The sequence below is a fragment of the Buteo buteo genome, chromosome 15 (assembly GCF_964188355.1).
Source record: "Buteo buteo chromosome 15, bButBut1.hap1.1, whole genome shotgun sequence".
NCBI classification, from domain to species: Eukaryota; Metazoa; Chordata; class Aves; order Accipitriformes; family Accipitridae; genus Buteo; species Buteo buteo.
In genome coordinates this window covers 1646671-1662136 of record NC_134185.1, presented here as the reverse complement: position 1 = coordinate 1662136, position 15466 = coordinate 1646671, and the positions used below count along the sequence as shown (strand labels likewise).

General features: G+C 39.6%; 1 protein-coding gene across 1 annotated transcript in view; it reads left to right on the top strand.

Annotated features, from left to right (window-relative positions):
• EYS (eyes shut homolog) overlaps positions 1-15466 on the top strand; it is an 810501-nt gene that overhangs the window by 574445 nt on the left and 220590 nt on the right. Inside the window, exon 36 of the mRNA XM_075046421.1 lies at positions 15267-15379. Within this exon, the coding sequence (XP_074902522.1) occupies positions 15267-15379 (113 nt within the window). The remainder of the gene's footprint in view (positions 1-15266; positions 15380-15466) is intronic.

Here is a 15466-nt window from a genome sequence, read left to right as displayed (position 1 = left end):
TAACGCGGGGATGTTTTGGCTGTGCTGAGCAGTGCTTACGCAGCATCAGGCCCTTCTCTGTTTCTTTGCTGCTGCTCTTACTCCTCAGCGAGTAGGCTGGGAGGGGACAGAGCCGGGACAGCTGATCCCAACCAACCAAAAGGATATCCCTTACCATACAGCATCATGCTCAGCAATAAAACTGGGGGGGAGTTTTTCCAAAGTAGCCATTGCTCGCGGACTGGCTGGGCACCGGTCTGCTGGTGGTGGGTGATTGCTTTCGCGTCCCTTGGGTTTTTCCTCTTCGTTTTTCTTCACTTACTAAACTGTCCTTATGTCAACCCACGAGTTTGCTCGCTTTTGCCCTTCTTCTCTCCACCCTCCTGCTGGGGGGGTAAGCGAGCGATGGAGGGGTCTTCCCTGCCAGCTGGGGTCAGCCCACCACATTGCCTCAACCTCAGTGTCACCCCGGAGGGACTTCTGTGGCCGACTCCAGTCGTGTGCTCACAGTGAATCACACACAGTATTCTCTCTTATACTTCTGTTAGGTGTCCTTGTTGATTTGTGGGTCTGTCTGTAGTAGATTTTTCAGTGTGTTAAAGGTGTGTCCAGAGGCGAGAGCCCTGCCTGACCGGCTGGTAAGAACTGTTTCTTTCACAAGGAGCTAACAATGTCTTTATAAAGGAATGCTAGGACAGCCACTAAGTTCTCTTTACTCTCTAGGTAGGATATGTTTCAGCCTGGCAATACTCAACAATCATCAGCATTTCTGAAATTAAAAGAACAGTAATGATTATTTGGGAGAAGTGGGATATCTTACCTTGAAGTATCTGGTAGTAGCAGCATCTAGTTTATAAATTGCAGGAAACTATACTGAAAGGTGCTCCAGCAAGAATATAATCATATGAGGTTATACACTTTCCCTAATCTTTCAATGAAGGGAATGGTGAAATATGGGATTCCCTCCAGGAATCCTAACACGGGACTGCATAAGTACTCTCACAGTTGATAGCCTCCTGATCTGACCCAAACTACAGAGAGCTGCCTGGGCGTGGTATTCTGCATGGTTTTCTTTAACCAAAGAAGACCAAAAGTCTTCAGAATAAGAAATATCCTAGGTTTTAGTACAATAAAAACTAGAACATTTAACCTCTTTATAATAAAAGCTTAGTATGATGTCAGGCAAAAGTAGGAGAATAATGGCTAGATGCAATTCTCTCCCACCCACCATCATCTTGCAGGTGGGGTTTTAGTCTCCCACTGCCTTTCTGAAGTTTAGTGAATTTGCATCTTCTTCGATCCTGTTTTCCTCTCCATTATCTCTGAGGCCAGGCTTTCTGCTGTGTTCACCTAACAGTAGTTTCAGTTTCTCTGGTTAAGCTGCAGTCTGCTACTTCCCTGCTATGCCTATTGCCTGCCATCTGAGTTGTTCTCTGGAACTTTCTTTTAACCAGAGCCCACTCTGTGGCTCCTTGTGGAGATAAATCGTATTTTCCCTTTCTACAGGGGTAACTTATTCTTAAGGTAACATACTACTAACTTAAAATAGAACCAATTCTAATATGCAGCCTATTACAGCAGCACACTGATACAAGACAGTCTGGGAGAACCCTAGAAGTGCTTCTCCAGTGTCAGTAAAGACAAAGGACTTTGGTGACATCTGCGGTATTTGTAACTTGGTCCCGCTCCTCACTTGTAGTCACTCCTCTTTCCTCAACGGGTTTAAATTTTGTGTAAGGTCCAACTCAGTTTGAGTTTTGGCAAGTTTTATTTCATCTTTGTGCTTTCTCCTTCCAATGCATATCATTCTTGGCTGTTTCTTTGTGTGTGTATGTTTGTGTGTGTTCTTTATGATTCCCACTACCCTCTTCCAGCTGGTGACTGCCAGACATTTCTGCCACTTTAATTAAGGAAATTTCACACCTCCCATCTTTGATGTTTTCAGTTCTTTAACTCATTCCTTTAATTTTGTGCTTTTTCCTTCCAAAAGAGAAAATCTTCATTGAAGTTGTGGTTTTGTTTGTCTAGGCTCTATTTAAATTATGGTGATTCCTGTTTTCTCCTTCCAGAGTTAATCTGGGTGACTAGTGTTTCTATAGTGTCCTTGACATTTACCAAACTAAAATATAAGGTATCATCATCTTTTTTAGGCTGAGTGTATATTTGATGACTAAAAAAACCCCATCAAATGTTTTGCTGAGGAGTAGAGACTCTATACAAATCAAAAGCATTTGGTCTCCTGTTACGCGTGCTAAGTTAGTCTCATAGTTGTGTCATGTCCCCTAGAACCTGCTTCTCTAATAATGCTAGCGATCTCTGTCTGCATTCATTCTCAGTACCAGGATCTTCCATTCTCATTGATCTTCTACGTACAAGTTTCCATTATTTCAGTGACAATAAATTGACTTTGTGTATCTTGGCAGCTTTGACATTTTGCTGTGTTGTTTCATTTCTTTTCCCAACTGCAAGCAATGTAGCAGAGGCAGTTTTTATAGAAGACTATAGTAAATGGATGCCATTCCTGATCCCTGGCAAATAAGCCCGTCAGTGCTGTTTGCTTAATGGCTTCACTAAACTAAGTATCTGAATGTACCTATTGGGCATGCAGTGAATAGCTGAGCCTGAAAAATAGTCAAATAACACGTTTGCCAAGCCAGCAGGAACTGCACTCTGCTCTAAAGGTAGAAGCCAACTGAGCTGTTGTAATACAAAGAAAAAGTCAGTATTAAGAGAGGAACATGGCGATCACATTGTTTGTGAAGTTGTGATTTTTGGTGTGCATCATAAAAACAAGAAAGGAGCGAAGGAACTGGCAGCTGTTACACATGAAACCATTGGAAATGCAACTCTATCTTGTGCTCCTTCATCTAAATTAAATGAGATGTGGAAATGAAAGAATAGAGGAGGAAACATTTAATGAAATGTAATTTAGGGAAACATTAACATAAAATCATTAATTTCCTATTTTATTAGTATTAATGCTATGCTTTTTGAAGGCAAAAAGGATTAAAGATAAGTAACTGTGTCAGTGCCTGTCACTCTCTTCTGTGGCTTGAACTGCCTTCTTATTTACTTACCTACTTTCTACCTACTTTACTGTGCTGGTGGTTACTAAATTCTGAGTATTACGTATAAAACTACTGAAAGCTGCTTTCTCTGTGTATAATAGTAAACAGAAAAAACATTCTTTGATTGTGTCACTGTCTCATTATACAGATTCTCATTGCATGTTACAGAATGCTGTTTTAGAGACTACTGTATTATTCTGCACAGGCAGAACAATATGGAAAAAGAGAGGAAAAAATTAAAAACAAATACATTTATAGAATGCATTTCAAAATTAACACAAGTTAATTATAAGATGAAATGTTAATGTAAACCTGAAATGGTAGGAATATCCTAGCTTTTCACATGAGCCTATATTGTTTGCCATTTGTGAGCTCATGGGTACTCAATACCTGAAAAACAAGGCTATTGATTTTGCCTTGTAATCAGTTTGTGAAAATGGTGAAAACTGTTTGTCCATGCCGCAAACCTGCTGTCTATCTTCTGGTAGCTTTCTTGCATACAGCAGAATACTTTTGAACCCTTTAATGGGGTTGGAGGAGAGGGATTTGAATGAACCAGATGTATTTAGTTGAAAGAGATTCCTGGTTAACAGCGTAAATGAGTGCATGAATGCAGACCTGTGTGTGTGTATGTGCATGTGCATATATGTATGGACTTATACATGAAAGTTTATTCCTTTTGGCTTCTGAAATTCTAATAGCTGAATTGTCATGTGAAAAGTCTTCTACTAACATGGCAAAAATTCCCTGCTGAAGAAATGCCTAAGATCATTTGGCATCCTCTGATTTTACAGGAAAGAGTTTGTAGGGTTCTTGCAGGGAAGGACCTGGGGGTCCTGGCGGACACCAAGTCAGACACGAGCCAGCAATGTGCCCTTGCAGCAAAAAGGCTAAGGGTATCCGGGCGGCACTGGGAGGAGTGCTGCCAGCGGGTCGAGGGAGGCGATCGTTCCCCTCTGCTCAGCACTGGAGAGGCTGCCCTGGAGTGCTGGGCCAGTTCTGGGCTCCCCAGTACGAGAGAGACACAGGCATACTGGAGAAAGTGTGATAAAGGGCCACTAAGGTGACTAAGGGACTGGAGCATCTCTCCTGGGAGGACAGGCTGAGAGCTGGGGCTGTTCAGCCTGGAGAAGAGAAGGCTCCGGGGGTGGATCTCATCCATGTCTGTAAATACCTGAAGGGAGGGTGTGCAGAGGATGGAGCCAGGCTCTTTTCCATGATGCCCAGTGACAGGACCAGAGGCGATGGGCCCAAACTGAAACACAGGAGGTGCCGTCTGAACATCAGGAAAAGCTATTTCCCTGTGAGGGTGACCGAGCACTGGCACAGGTTGCCCAGATTGGTTGTGGAGTCTCCATCCTTGGAGATATTCAAAAACCATCTGGACACGGTCCTGGGCAACCAGCTCTGGGTGACACTGCTTGAGTAGGGGGTTGGACAAGATGACCTCCAGAGGTCCCTTCACACCTCTGCCATGCTGTGATTCTGTGAAATACCACAGCCTACGTGATCTGTTATTGTTCTCTTTCCTAGCGTCCTGTATTGGTTGCTACTGGAGATACAGGGTACAGGTTCAGTGCCCAGCGAAGATGGTTCTTACTCTCATCTAATATTTCTGTTTCTAGGGGAAAGTTGAGGGAAAAAAACTAAATGATTTTTCATGTTCAGGTGTACTTTGTTGTGGCAGTAGAAGCCTCAATGGCTGCAGAATAGCGGAAGGGAGGGTTCAGAGCCCTCTGAGTACCAGATCTCTATACTGTTATTAGTTACACTTGTAACCTCTGTGAAGACTGAATAGAAAACTAAATGCTGTTAGCTTGGTGAGATGTATGTTGCATGAACACCTTTTTTATATATCATTCTAAAGCCTTTTAATAGCCTTGAAAATTTTGTGACAGTTGGAAAGTTCTTTTCAACCAGAAGGAATGTGCTAGAGAAAGAATACAAATGCATTAGAATCTCAAGAAAGGGAAAGTGGCTGACCCTGTGATGTTTGCCCTGAATAACAGCCTGAGGTATGTTGAGAGTAAAAATAAAAGAGTTAAGATTTCTTCTTGAGAAGAATAGAGCAGGTCAGCATTGAGGCTTAAAGCAATGCTAAGGGGGGAGAGGAGGGAACTCAGTTCCAAGATCCGAGTGACGGAAGCAAGTAAGGAAGCAGTTTAGAATCTGCCATGCGTGTTTAATTATTTTAATACTTGGTTTCAAATTTTTTAAAGTTAAGAACTTGATTCATATTTCCAGTTTTTAGTACATTGTTTGATTTCTCCTTTAGATCATCTAGTGCATAATGTGGGTTCATGTGAATCTGACCTTTTGTCTACTCTGGCTTTCCTGGGGACTATCAATTCCAACTAAATTTGTAAATGTTGCAGACAAGGAATCCAAGAACATGAAACTCAGGGCAAGTATGAGAATCTCAGGGCTAGGTATGTCTTTTGACAAGTATGTGAATAGTATATGAGTCAAGGTGGGGGGAGATAGAGTTGAGAGCTAGAACAAAAGGAAATGTTCCACAAAACCCAACATATGCCTCTGGCAATGAGTAGGTAATACAGAGATAGTTCAGAGCTCTGAGGAAAAAATATTGCCATAAGTGTCTCAGGACTGTGACTCTCAAACTGGAAATTCAAGCTAAAACAAATAATTAGGGAATCGAATCCAACTGCTTACCTCACTCCTTTGCTAGAGGTTTTTGTTTCCTCAGGAGAGATGACAAAACAGGTCATGGGTCCACTTCTCACTTGTGCCAAGTTAAACTGCCATTAATCTCAATTTATGCTAATATGATGAATTATAGATATATTTTCCTGTTCTGTTACATTTGTCACAGGGGCAGTAACATCTAGCTGAAAGACTGTGCAGGCAACAGTGGGTAGTAACCTGTCAGTTGTCTCATCAAAAATTGATAAAGGTTTTAAATTTTTACTCATTGCTAGAGTTTATTGTATTTGGAACACAAAAATTTGTCTTGTCTTACTATAGTATGGGAATTAAATGCATTTTCGAAGTGCATGGATTCATTGCTTTCTTCACACTTCATGGTTAACATTTTTATGAGATCTGTTTACTGTAGATACACCTCTGATCACATAAATACTTGTGACTAACATCTTGGTGACCTTGGAATGCACGCGTGCTGCTAAACACCTCGTTATGTGTCAGGCAGCTCTCCTTGTTACCATGTTCCTAACACTGCAAACCACCGTAATACTAGTTCTCACCTGGTCCTGATAGCTTACATATGCCACACTGTTAGACTTAGGATTCTCTGAAGTGGTTTTGGGAAGTGAAGGCATTTGCTGAAAGGCATAGTGTGCCAGCTGATATATTCCTTACACCTTGTGTGAGGAGTACTGTGTTACCTTGAAACCCCTCTTGTCTTAAAAGAGACTGAGCTAGAAAAACAAATGATATGTATTTACAATATGCAAAAACAGACAATCCAGTTGCAGATGTTTATAAAAGACATACAGGTATGATATAAGAAAACACAAAATAATAAAAATTTATGAAGAAATTTTCTTCTTGTCTCTCCCCTCTTCAGCTGAGAATCTTCAGCTTTCTTACATTTTAGCTTTTGTAGCCATTTTTTCCCTCTGAAGACCTCCAGATGTTCCAGATAAATACAGACATTCTCCCTGAAACATAAGTATTTCCTCCTTATGCCAGAGATAGCCTGACCGTCATACGAGTATTAATTCCTTTGATATGCAGATGTCTTTGTTTTAGATAAGGTGTTATCTCTTCTAGTTCAGACAGATGTACAACTACTTGCTTCAATCCCTCCCTTTTTTGTTACTCAACATTTATGATTCAGTAAGTATTTCACACTGAATCTTATTTTAATATCATAGAATATCTTGAGTTGAATGCTTGAGTTGAGGATCATCAAATCCATCAGTACATAAACACATATACTTGATACAAACATCTCTTGGGTTAAATGTTTGTAGGTCTGAGCTGTTGGTTATTGATTGGACAAGAACCAGAACTGCAGAAGTTGACTGGCTTGGACTGAAAAGTAGTTCATGGTGTTGAACTCCAAACATCTTTTCCTGTAATGTACTGTAATGCTATATTATGTATCAGCCTAGCACAGTGTTCAGTATGCTTAACTTCAGCATCGCTCTGAAAAGGTGAAGTGCGGGGAGATGAGTTGATTTCCACAGTTAGTTGATAGAGGCTGTGCTAGATAAGAAACGTAAGTCTCTTTCCCAAATTTCACTCTACGTTCTAGTCATATCAGGCCAATGTATTTTCCAGCTTGCTCATGCGCAAGGTATTGTACCACATTAACATGAGAGAATTAAAAAAGATAAATTACAGTAGTTGAACTTACTAAGAATTGCAGTAGCAAACACAGTAACTAAATAATGTGTTATGCTTATAAGTGTAAACACTGAATTTATTTACAAAAAGGCCAGACATTGCTCGCCATAAAACTTAGGGAGGCCCTTCCTTTCCTCAGAGTCTTCATATCACTTCTGAAATGCAACATTGCACTTGCTTAACTGCAAGACAAGAGCAAGTTTAAAAGCTAAGGATCTTGGCCAAAGACAAACTTTCATAAAAACGGTGAGGGAATTTCTCAGTACCCTTGAATCTTTCAGACTTCCTGATTTTAATTAATCCCTCGTGTCTTAATGAACCATTCTCGGCCAGAACAAACTGGCAGAATCATGGGAAATTGACAGTGAAATACACTCACGTTTTACACCACCAGTCAATTTAGAGGAGGAAATGATGAAGAGGAATCTGAATGTCTGTTAGACGGTGAGCTGGGACCAGGCAGATGACCAGTCTGGTTCCCACTGTAAAGCAGAGCAATCCGGGAGGTGTTTTACCGATACTGGTCCACTCACAGGACCAGTGTGAGAGGATCGTCTCAGTTCTTTGCCCTGCAGGCCAGGAGACTGGGAGAACTCCTGACTTGTTCATATCCCGTAGTGGGAGAACTACCAGGGTAGCAAGTTCTGCAACCCCTGATTTGAGTTGCTAGAACAAATGAGAAACGAGGAGCAGAAATGTAAACCTGTACCACCCTAGGCAGTGTGAGGAGTTTCCCCCCCCCCTTCTGTCTGTTTTATTATGCTTTACCATTCTTGTTTCATGAAAGTCTTGTGATAGGGTTCAATATCCATGGCAGATATGATAAATGCAGATTCAGGGTAACAGCAATAAATTGTTTAAAAATTTCTGTGGAGGCAGCTACATGAAAAAAATAATCTTGATTTAACTTACTTCTTTAGCCCCTTTTTAGTTGTGTTAGTATAACTGACTTAAAATGATGTTTTGGATGTTTGGCTCAGAATCACAATTTCAGTGTATAATCATCTATTATATTAACATATCAATTAAATGAAACTTTGGCATCATAATACATAGTTTCATGCAGTGTTTCATTTCATGACCAGTACTGGTGAGGATGCAGGAGAGATTTCAGTTCCTTTGTGTTTTATCGCCTTTATTTTCTATATGGTGGCATGTAGGCAATTTTACCAGTGTACCTTCCCATTTTTCCTTCCCATTTCTCTGCTAGTACTAGTACAGAAGCTGAAACAATATTCCTTCTCCCATATTTTAAGTGTTCTTTTTTATTACTTGTGTTTTCAGAACCGATACTGCTTTTCATTTTCCTACACGTTTTGAAATGTCAATAAACTCTAATAAAAATTGGTTTATACTACATTATCTAACAATAAAAATGCATGTGGATTAAAATTGGAACTGAGCAGGAAAAGTATTTTAAAAAGTAAATATTAGAAAGTGTGGTAACAAACAGCATAGATACATCACACACACGCACACCTCCCACCACTGTCTACTTCAGCAACGCTTCTCAAAGGAAGGTGCATTTCTCACTAGTTAGTGGCTATACAAATTAACCAGAGTAACATTGTCCATTTTGCTTGAACTACCAGCGTTAAAATGTGCAAGGTTTAGTTTTTATTAAATGATGTTTAAAAAGTTTAAATCAGCAAGAATAAAAGCGTTAGCATTTTTTGGTCAAGGTGATGTCTGAGTGACTAATGTTGACTTTTAACAAATCCTTGAAAATTTGGTGGCGTGAAGAGACTGGAGAACGTACATATACTACCTATAGCACGTTGCCTTGAATGCAGGCAAGTTTCAGTGCTCACTAAATGGCGTACAAAGGCAGAATAAGGTCATGTTAGATTAAGTATGTTTTGTTTGCCTTGGTGCTAATTTGATAGTCTGTATAGTTTTATTTTGTGCTGTATTTAAATCAATATCTAATCCAGGAACATGGGTTGTAAAGTGACATTTCTTAAAGAACAAATTCTTCTTTAGGGGGGAAGGAAGACTACCACCGCCACACCCCCAAGGAATCTGGGCTTTTTTGAAAAGATTATTTTTGTTTTTCTGACGTTGTCTGATACTGAAGTTCAGTTGCAGTAGGTTTCGAGCAGGTTAAAACTGAGAAGGGTAGTCAAATTTGTTGCTGTTTGGCCAACCTGAAGAGAATACAGAGTTGAGAGTAGAACTTGCATAATTTCAGAATTCATTGTGACCATTTCGTATGACTCTAATCACTAGCAAGAACCAGAACTGGAGTAGAGAAACTGTTATCTCAAGGTTGATTTTTATCTTGGAGTTTTGCATTAATTTTCAAACCATTCATCATGTTGTTAGTAAACATAAATAAAAATGTTATTAGAGTATTCAAAAACCTGAGGCTTTTTTTATAATATTGCAATTTGAAAAGCTTCACAGTCTTTTGCAGAGAGTTCTACAAATCGGCCTCCAAAATCAGGCATATTTGACAGGAATCACAGAGGTGTGAAATATTACTGAATAGTTTATCCTGGTACACTGTAATATCTATAGTGAGAACTTTTAAGATATATAAAATTTATCTTGGAGTGGAGACAGATGAAGAAAGTTTGTGCTATGCTTTGTTTTCTTTTGAGTTAATTATTTTTTTTATGAATGCACTGGTCATAAGTCAAAACCTCATTATGTTATTTATGAATCTGTAGTGAAATGACAGCATGCAAGCTCATTTCACTAGGAACTGAATTCTAGGTTAATTCTACCTAACAGCAGCTCTAATTTGGGCAAGTCAGTAAGGGATGTTAATAAATGATTTGGCATATATGTGTGAACTTTTCCTACCAGGTAACTATCTGTACTCATTTTTGTCAAGTATAAAGGGCATTTAAAGAGCATGGTTACTATATGTCAAAGACATCTGCATAGTTTCTGAATACTGAATTGTATTAAATTAAATTTCTGGTGTTGCTATGACCCTGACATTTTCAGGCAATTTAAGTATTACAGTTTGTCAGCATATTAATGTTTTTTTGTAAATGGAAGGAAACCCAAATACACGTGAAGTCTGCATTTTAATACTCTGCTAAACACAGACGAGTACTTATTCTCAAAAACAGCAGAATAAAAGATGCTTACTGTTTTATTATTTGTATCAATAGCCCTTATTCCTAAATATGTCTACAAAGATATTATTTTTTTGTATACATAGCATAGCACTCCAAAGGGAAGTAATTGTTTGACCAAAGTGTTTATGATGTAGTTTTGATTACAAAACAAAGAAGTAAGTATTTTAATGTTATTTTAGCAGAATGCATTACATTCAAAATATAAAAATATCTATGTAAGAGAAATTATTAGAAGCCCAATCAGTATGTTTGTTTTGGAGGGAAGGGAACCATGTTATTAACGGCATATGCAGATAAATGTTTATTCCCAAACCAAGCGATTAATTTGCTGTTCAATGTGCAAAATGGATCATAGGTTGCCATAGTGAATTTTCCCTATACCAACTTGACATTCAGAGTCTGGAATGAACTTAACTAGACACAGTAGCTGTTGTAAATTTTAAAACTATATTGTGTCTGACCTTTGCTTCTATTGGTTCCCTTTGCTTTCTATTTTTTGGTTTGGTTTTTTTTTTTACAATCCCAAGAATGAGGGATTTTGTTGAAAAACATACATGGCGTGACTGGAACAATCATAATTAAGCTTTAGTGAAACTTCATAAGAGGGTAAGGGGGGAAGAAGAAGCGGAGCTCTAACAAGTTGTTTTATGCAGCCAATATTAAAACATTGTTCAATTTTTCATTTTTTTTTTAGGCAATGTTGTGGGTCCCATGTCATTTCCATCTCACAAGTGTGTAACTGTTTCTGTCCATGTTCACACTGATTTTGCAAGAGATCCTGCATCCTGTTAATTTGAAAATTATTTTATTTACTATTTATAAAAGGCAGGAGAAAAAGAATAACAAGCATCTCTTATAAGAAGTAAAATGTGATACTTAATAGGACAATACATACTCATAGGTTAGCCAGTATAATTTGTCATGATAACAGCAGCAAAAGCAGACTGCCGAGTATAACACGTGGCAGTCCGTCACACTTATTTCCTTGCCAAAGTGACTGGTAAAGGAATGATACGGAAGAGAGACAGTCTTCTGTTGTCCATGATCCATGTCAGCAGTTTGTGTCGGCCCTTGTGGTGTATCAAATGATACTGTTCTTTCGATATCTGAAGCGTAACTTTGGGAAGGGGAGTGTTCACGTCCAGCCCTCGATGCAGGGGTTTGTCTCTAATCTCCAGGAAGCCCCAGCGCAGCCCTCCAAAACGTCTCTGCTGCACAGAGAGCCGACCGTCCCCGTCCCGCTCACGTCAGATGCCTCCTCAAACAGTTGGATAGCTTTCCACGTTGTCGCACGGTTCTAATGTGTCTGTTTTAAAGTCTTACCTGCCCTTAAGCCTTTGCTGCTGAAGAGGTGAATGCTGGGCTGTCAGTGAACGTCCCTGAGCGCCGCCGTGGGCTGGAAGGACGGTTCATGTTCCTTACTGTGCACGGCATGGCGTGTTATGTCTCAGAGCGGCCGAGCGATGCAGAGGAAAGCAATTTGCTTTGCTTCAGGCGCGTGGTACTCGCGCAGCCTGTCTCCCGGTGGGGAGGGAGAGATCTCTCCCTTTCCGAGATCTCTCCCTTTCCGAGGGAGCTGGGAGCAGCCCCGGGCAGAAAGCCTGGGGAGGGAAGAAGCGGACCGGGGCAGTCCCCAGAGGAGGAGGGTGGTTGCTGGAAGAGTGGAGGTGACTCTCAGCCATCGTGTAGAAGCGATGGCAATAAGGAATTTTTTCCTTGGGACCCAGAAGCAGCTGTGTGCCTCTGGAACACCAAGTGTTTTTGACACCAAAGTCACTGAACTTTTTAAAAAGCAAGATTAGAGGAAAGGGCCCTCCCTGCACAGGCAGAGGAGGGAGGTGGGAGATTTATCTACCTCACTCAGCACATCGGAAATCTATTAACTGGTTGCCATGCTCTAATTCAGTATTTTGTGTTCTAGTAAAACATAGTTTTAAAAGCTTTCAGTCTTTCAAAATCTCATTTTCCTTTAAGGAAAAGGGCAGGTGGTTTTTACCTCAAGGGTCTGGACGGATCAAGAAGCCATCACAATATGAAATGTGGTTTGCTGGCTGGTAAGGAAGGCAAATATACAGGCTAGAGGCCATCCTTTTTATGACATTTAATGATAAGAAAAGAGATAAGGAAGACTATTGTGGAAAAATTTCTTCCCATTAATTTGACCAATTTTTGACCCCATTTAGACTTATACCATCCACAACATCCTATGGCAGGGTTCCACAGCTTAATTTTGAGTTGTATGACAAGTACACCCTTTATCTTGTTTTCATCTTCACACTGATTTATGTAATCTCATGTCCTTCCGATTCTGTGTTTTGAGAAACTGTGAAAACTCTTTATTCATCTGCACAATACTCTGTTCTAACTCTCCTTAATGGTGGGTTTTCCTGAGTAAAGATTCCTAGTTTATATAGTCACTCTCTGTTCAGAAATGCTCGTATGTATCATCATCCTGACATACCTTATAGTTTTTGCATATTGTGAATTTTTTGCATATTGTGAAATCTTCTTCTCAGGATTTTGGTTTTGCTATCTTGAGTAACACAGGAAACGTTGACCCACTTGGGAAGATGCTGAAGAGCACAGACCCTCATACAGATTGCTGAGGGACTTTCTAGGGGCTCTCCATATTGAGAAAGCTCACTATTTATTTCCAATTTTTCTGCTTCCTTTTTAACCATTCTCTTCATTTATTGAAGGCCTTCCTTATTATCCCAGGGTGACTGAGTTACTTTAGAATCTTTTAGCATAGAAACTTGTTAAAAGCCTTTTGGAAATCAAAGGCTATGTGCCAAGGCATCCTTTTTCACATATTCAGTGTTCCTCCTGTGAGTTACAATTTCCCTTTTCAGAAATCATCTCAACTATTCCCCAGTACATTATGTTCATCTATGTATCTGTTAATTCTGCTCTTTAATGTAGTTATTAATGGTTGTCTGGAATGGAGCTGGGACTTACTGATCCAGAGTTTGAGATACGCCCTTGCATTCCCTAGTCTTGTCCCCCTTTCCCAAATCATAAAAAGAAAAAAAAAACCAACCCAACAAACCCCAAAAAACCAAACATACACACACACACACACCCACACCCCCAAATCCACATCTACCATTCCCATGGTTTGGATGCCATTTTAGGTGCTGACCACAGTAGTTTCCTTTAGGATTCCAGGAAAACACTATTTGGTCTTTCTCTTTTTTGCTACTGTTCACTTTGTTAATTTATTTTAAAACCTTTTTCAGTAATATTTCAATTTGAGACAGATCTGTGATGTCTCCCTACTAAAAAGGGGTTCTGGCATGGGAACCTCCCAGAGCTCCTCTACATTAAATTTTGATTTGGTGAGTTCATTTACATTTCCTGCTAGAGCCTTATCTCTTTGAACACTCTTTTTATACTTTGATGGTCTATTGGCCCTACAGCCTTTCTGGCAGGCTTACTGCTCCTGTTAGGTTTTAAAAAACATTTAATACTCGCCATTATGCTTTTAGCAAATTATTCCTCAAGATCTTTTTATTTTTCTTTACGTGGCCTGCTTTATTGGGATTTTACTGCCAACATTTATATGACTTCCTATTTTCCTTCATTTGGACGTGACCTCAACTTTTAAAGGATGTCTTTTTAGCCATTATAAACATTTTTTACCCTGCTATTTAAACATTCTGGGTTTTGAGGGGGTCTAAAGTCTTTCTTCTTCTAGTAGTTTATTTACATTTTCTATGGAACTCCGATAGCCTGTTTTAAGTATTCATCTGCATGTGCTTTACCCTTTGGGAAGTTGAATTTCCTTTTAAAAAAATGCATTCATTTTTACGTAGTGCTCCTGTATGAAATGATGACCGCAATGACTTTCTTTTTTTGTTTCTGCAGGTATCTAAACCTGCAGGTATCTAAACCTGACTTCGTGGTCAGTGTTAGGAACAGGTCCTGTGCAGCGGTAAGGACCAAGCCAAGACCTGCTTCTCCTCCTATGGGCTTATGACCAGCGTTCATTTACGTGCCTCAGGCCATACCCTCTTCCACTTCTTGTCTCCCAAGTAGTCTCCCAAGGGCCCGTCTGAATGTGTCAATGACTTTCATCTTCATGGACAGTCCTAGCAGTACTTTTTTGTTATTTTGGCATGAAATTTATTATATAAACAATGGAGTCCTACCTCTTACGTGTCCCCAAGGACAGGTACACGTGATGTGATGTGACCAGGAACTTGTCCCAGTCCGGTGGTCCAGTCCATAAAGTCTCAGTTACAACATTTTGGGTGGTTTGTTTATATATTATAATACCTGTCAACATATTGTGTCAGTGTTATTTGTATAGATGGCGAGATATGCACAACAATTTATTGTTCTGTGTTTTTTCAGTGCCCCTGCAGTGACTCCCATTTTCAGTAGGTCCTTAGGCATCTTTGAAGCATGATTAATGGTACTAGATAAACTTTCAAGCACGGAAGTAGTAAACTTAAAAGTAGACCACTTTCCATGACCTGTGTTCATTTGTACGAAATAAATACCTTGTTAGAGAAGTGCACTTTTGCTGGTGTCTCACTATACCTGTGGTGCTGTCTGCATATCCAAAACTCTGTGAGTTCATTTTTAAGTCAGTACTGCCTATCTTGCTCTAATTTCTTTTCACATTCAAATTTTTTTAATAGAAATTCTTTAGAGAAAAAATGGAGACCAGGAGGATTCTTCAGTAGCAGGTTTAAATTATGTTACAACTCTTTTGCAGAAACTTCATTATTTTTAAAACAGATCACAATGACAACAAGCAGAAGAACTGTGTGCATTTTCTCCTTTGTAGATACCTGGACCTGTCTACAATTTCACTGGCTGTATACAAGTTGTAGAAATCAATAATGTGGGACCTTTCAACTTCTCTAATGCTATGGGAAGAAATAATGTCGACAATTGCAGGTAAACTACCCTCTGTGCCTTTTCAAATCAGAATAAACTGTTTGTGTTGATTTTGCTTTCTTCCTTAAATAGGGTGACCATTTTAGA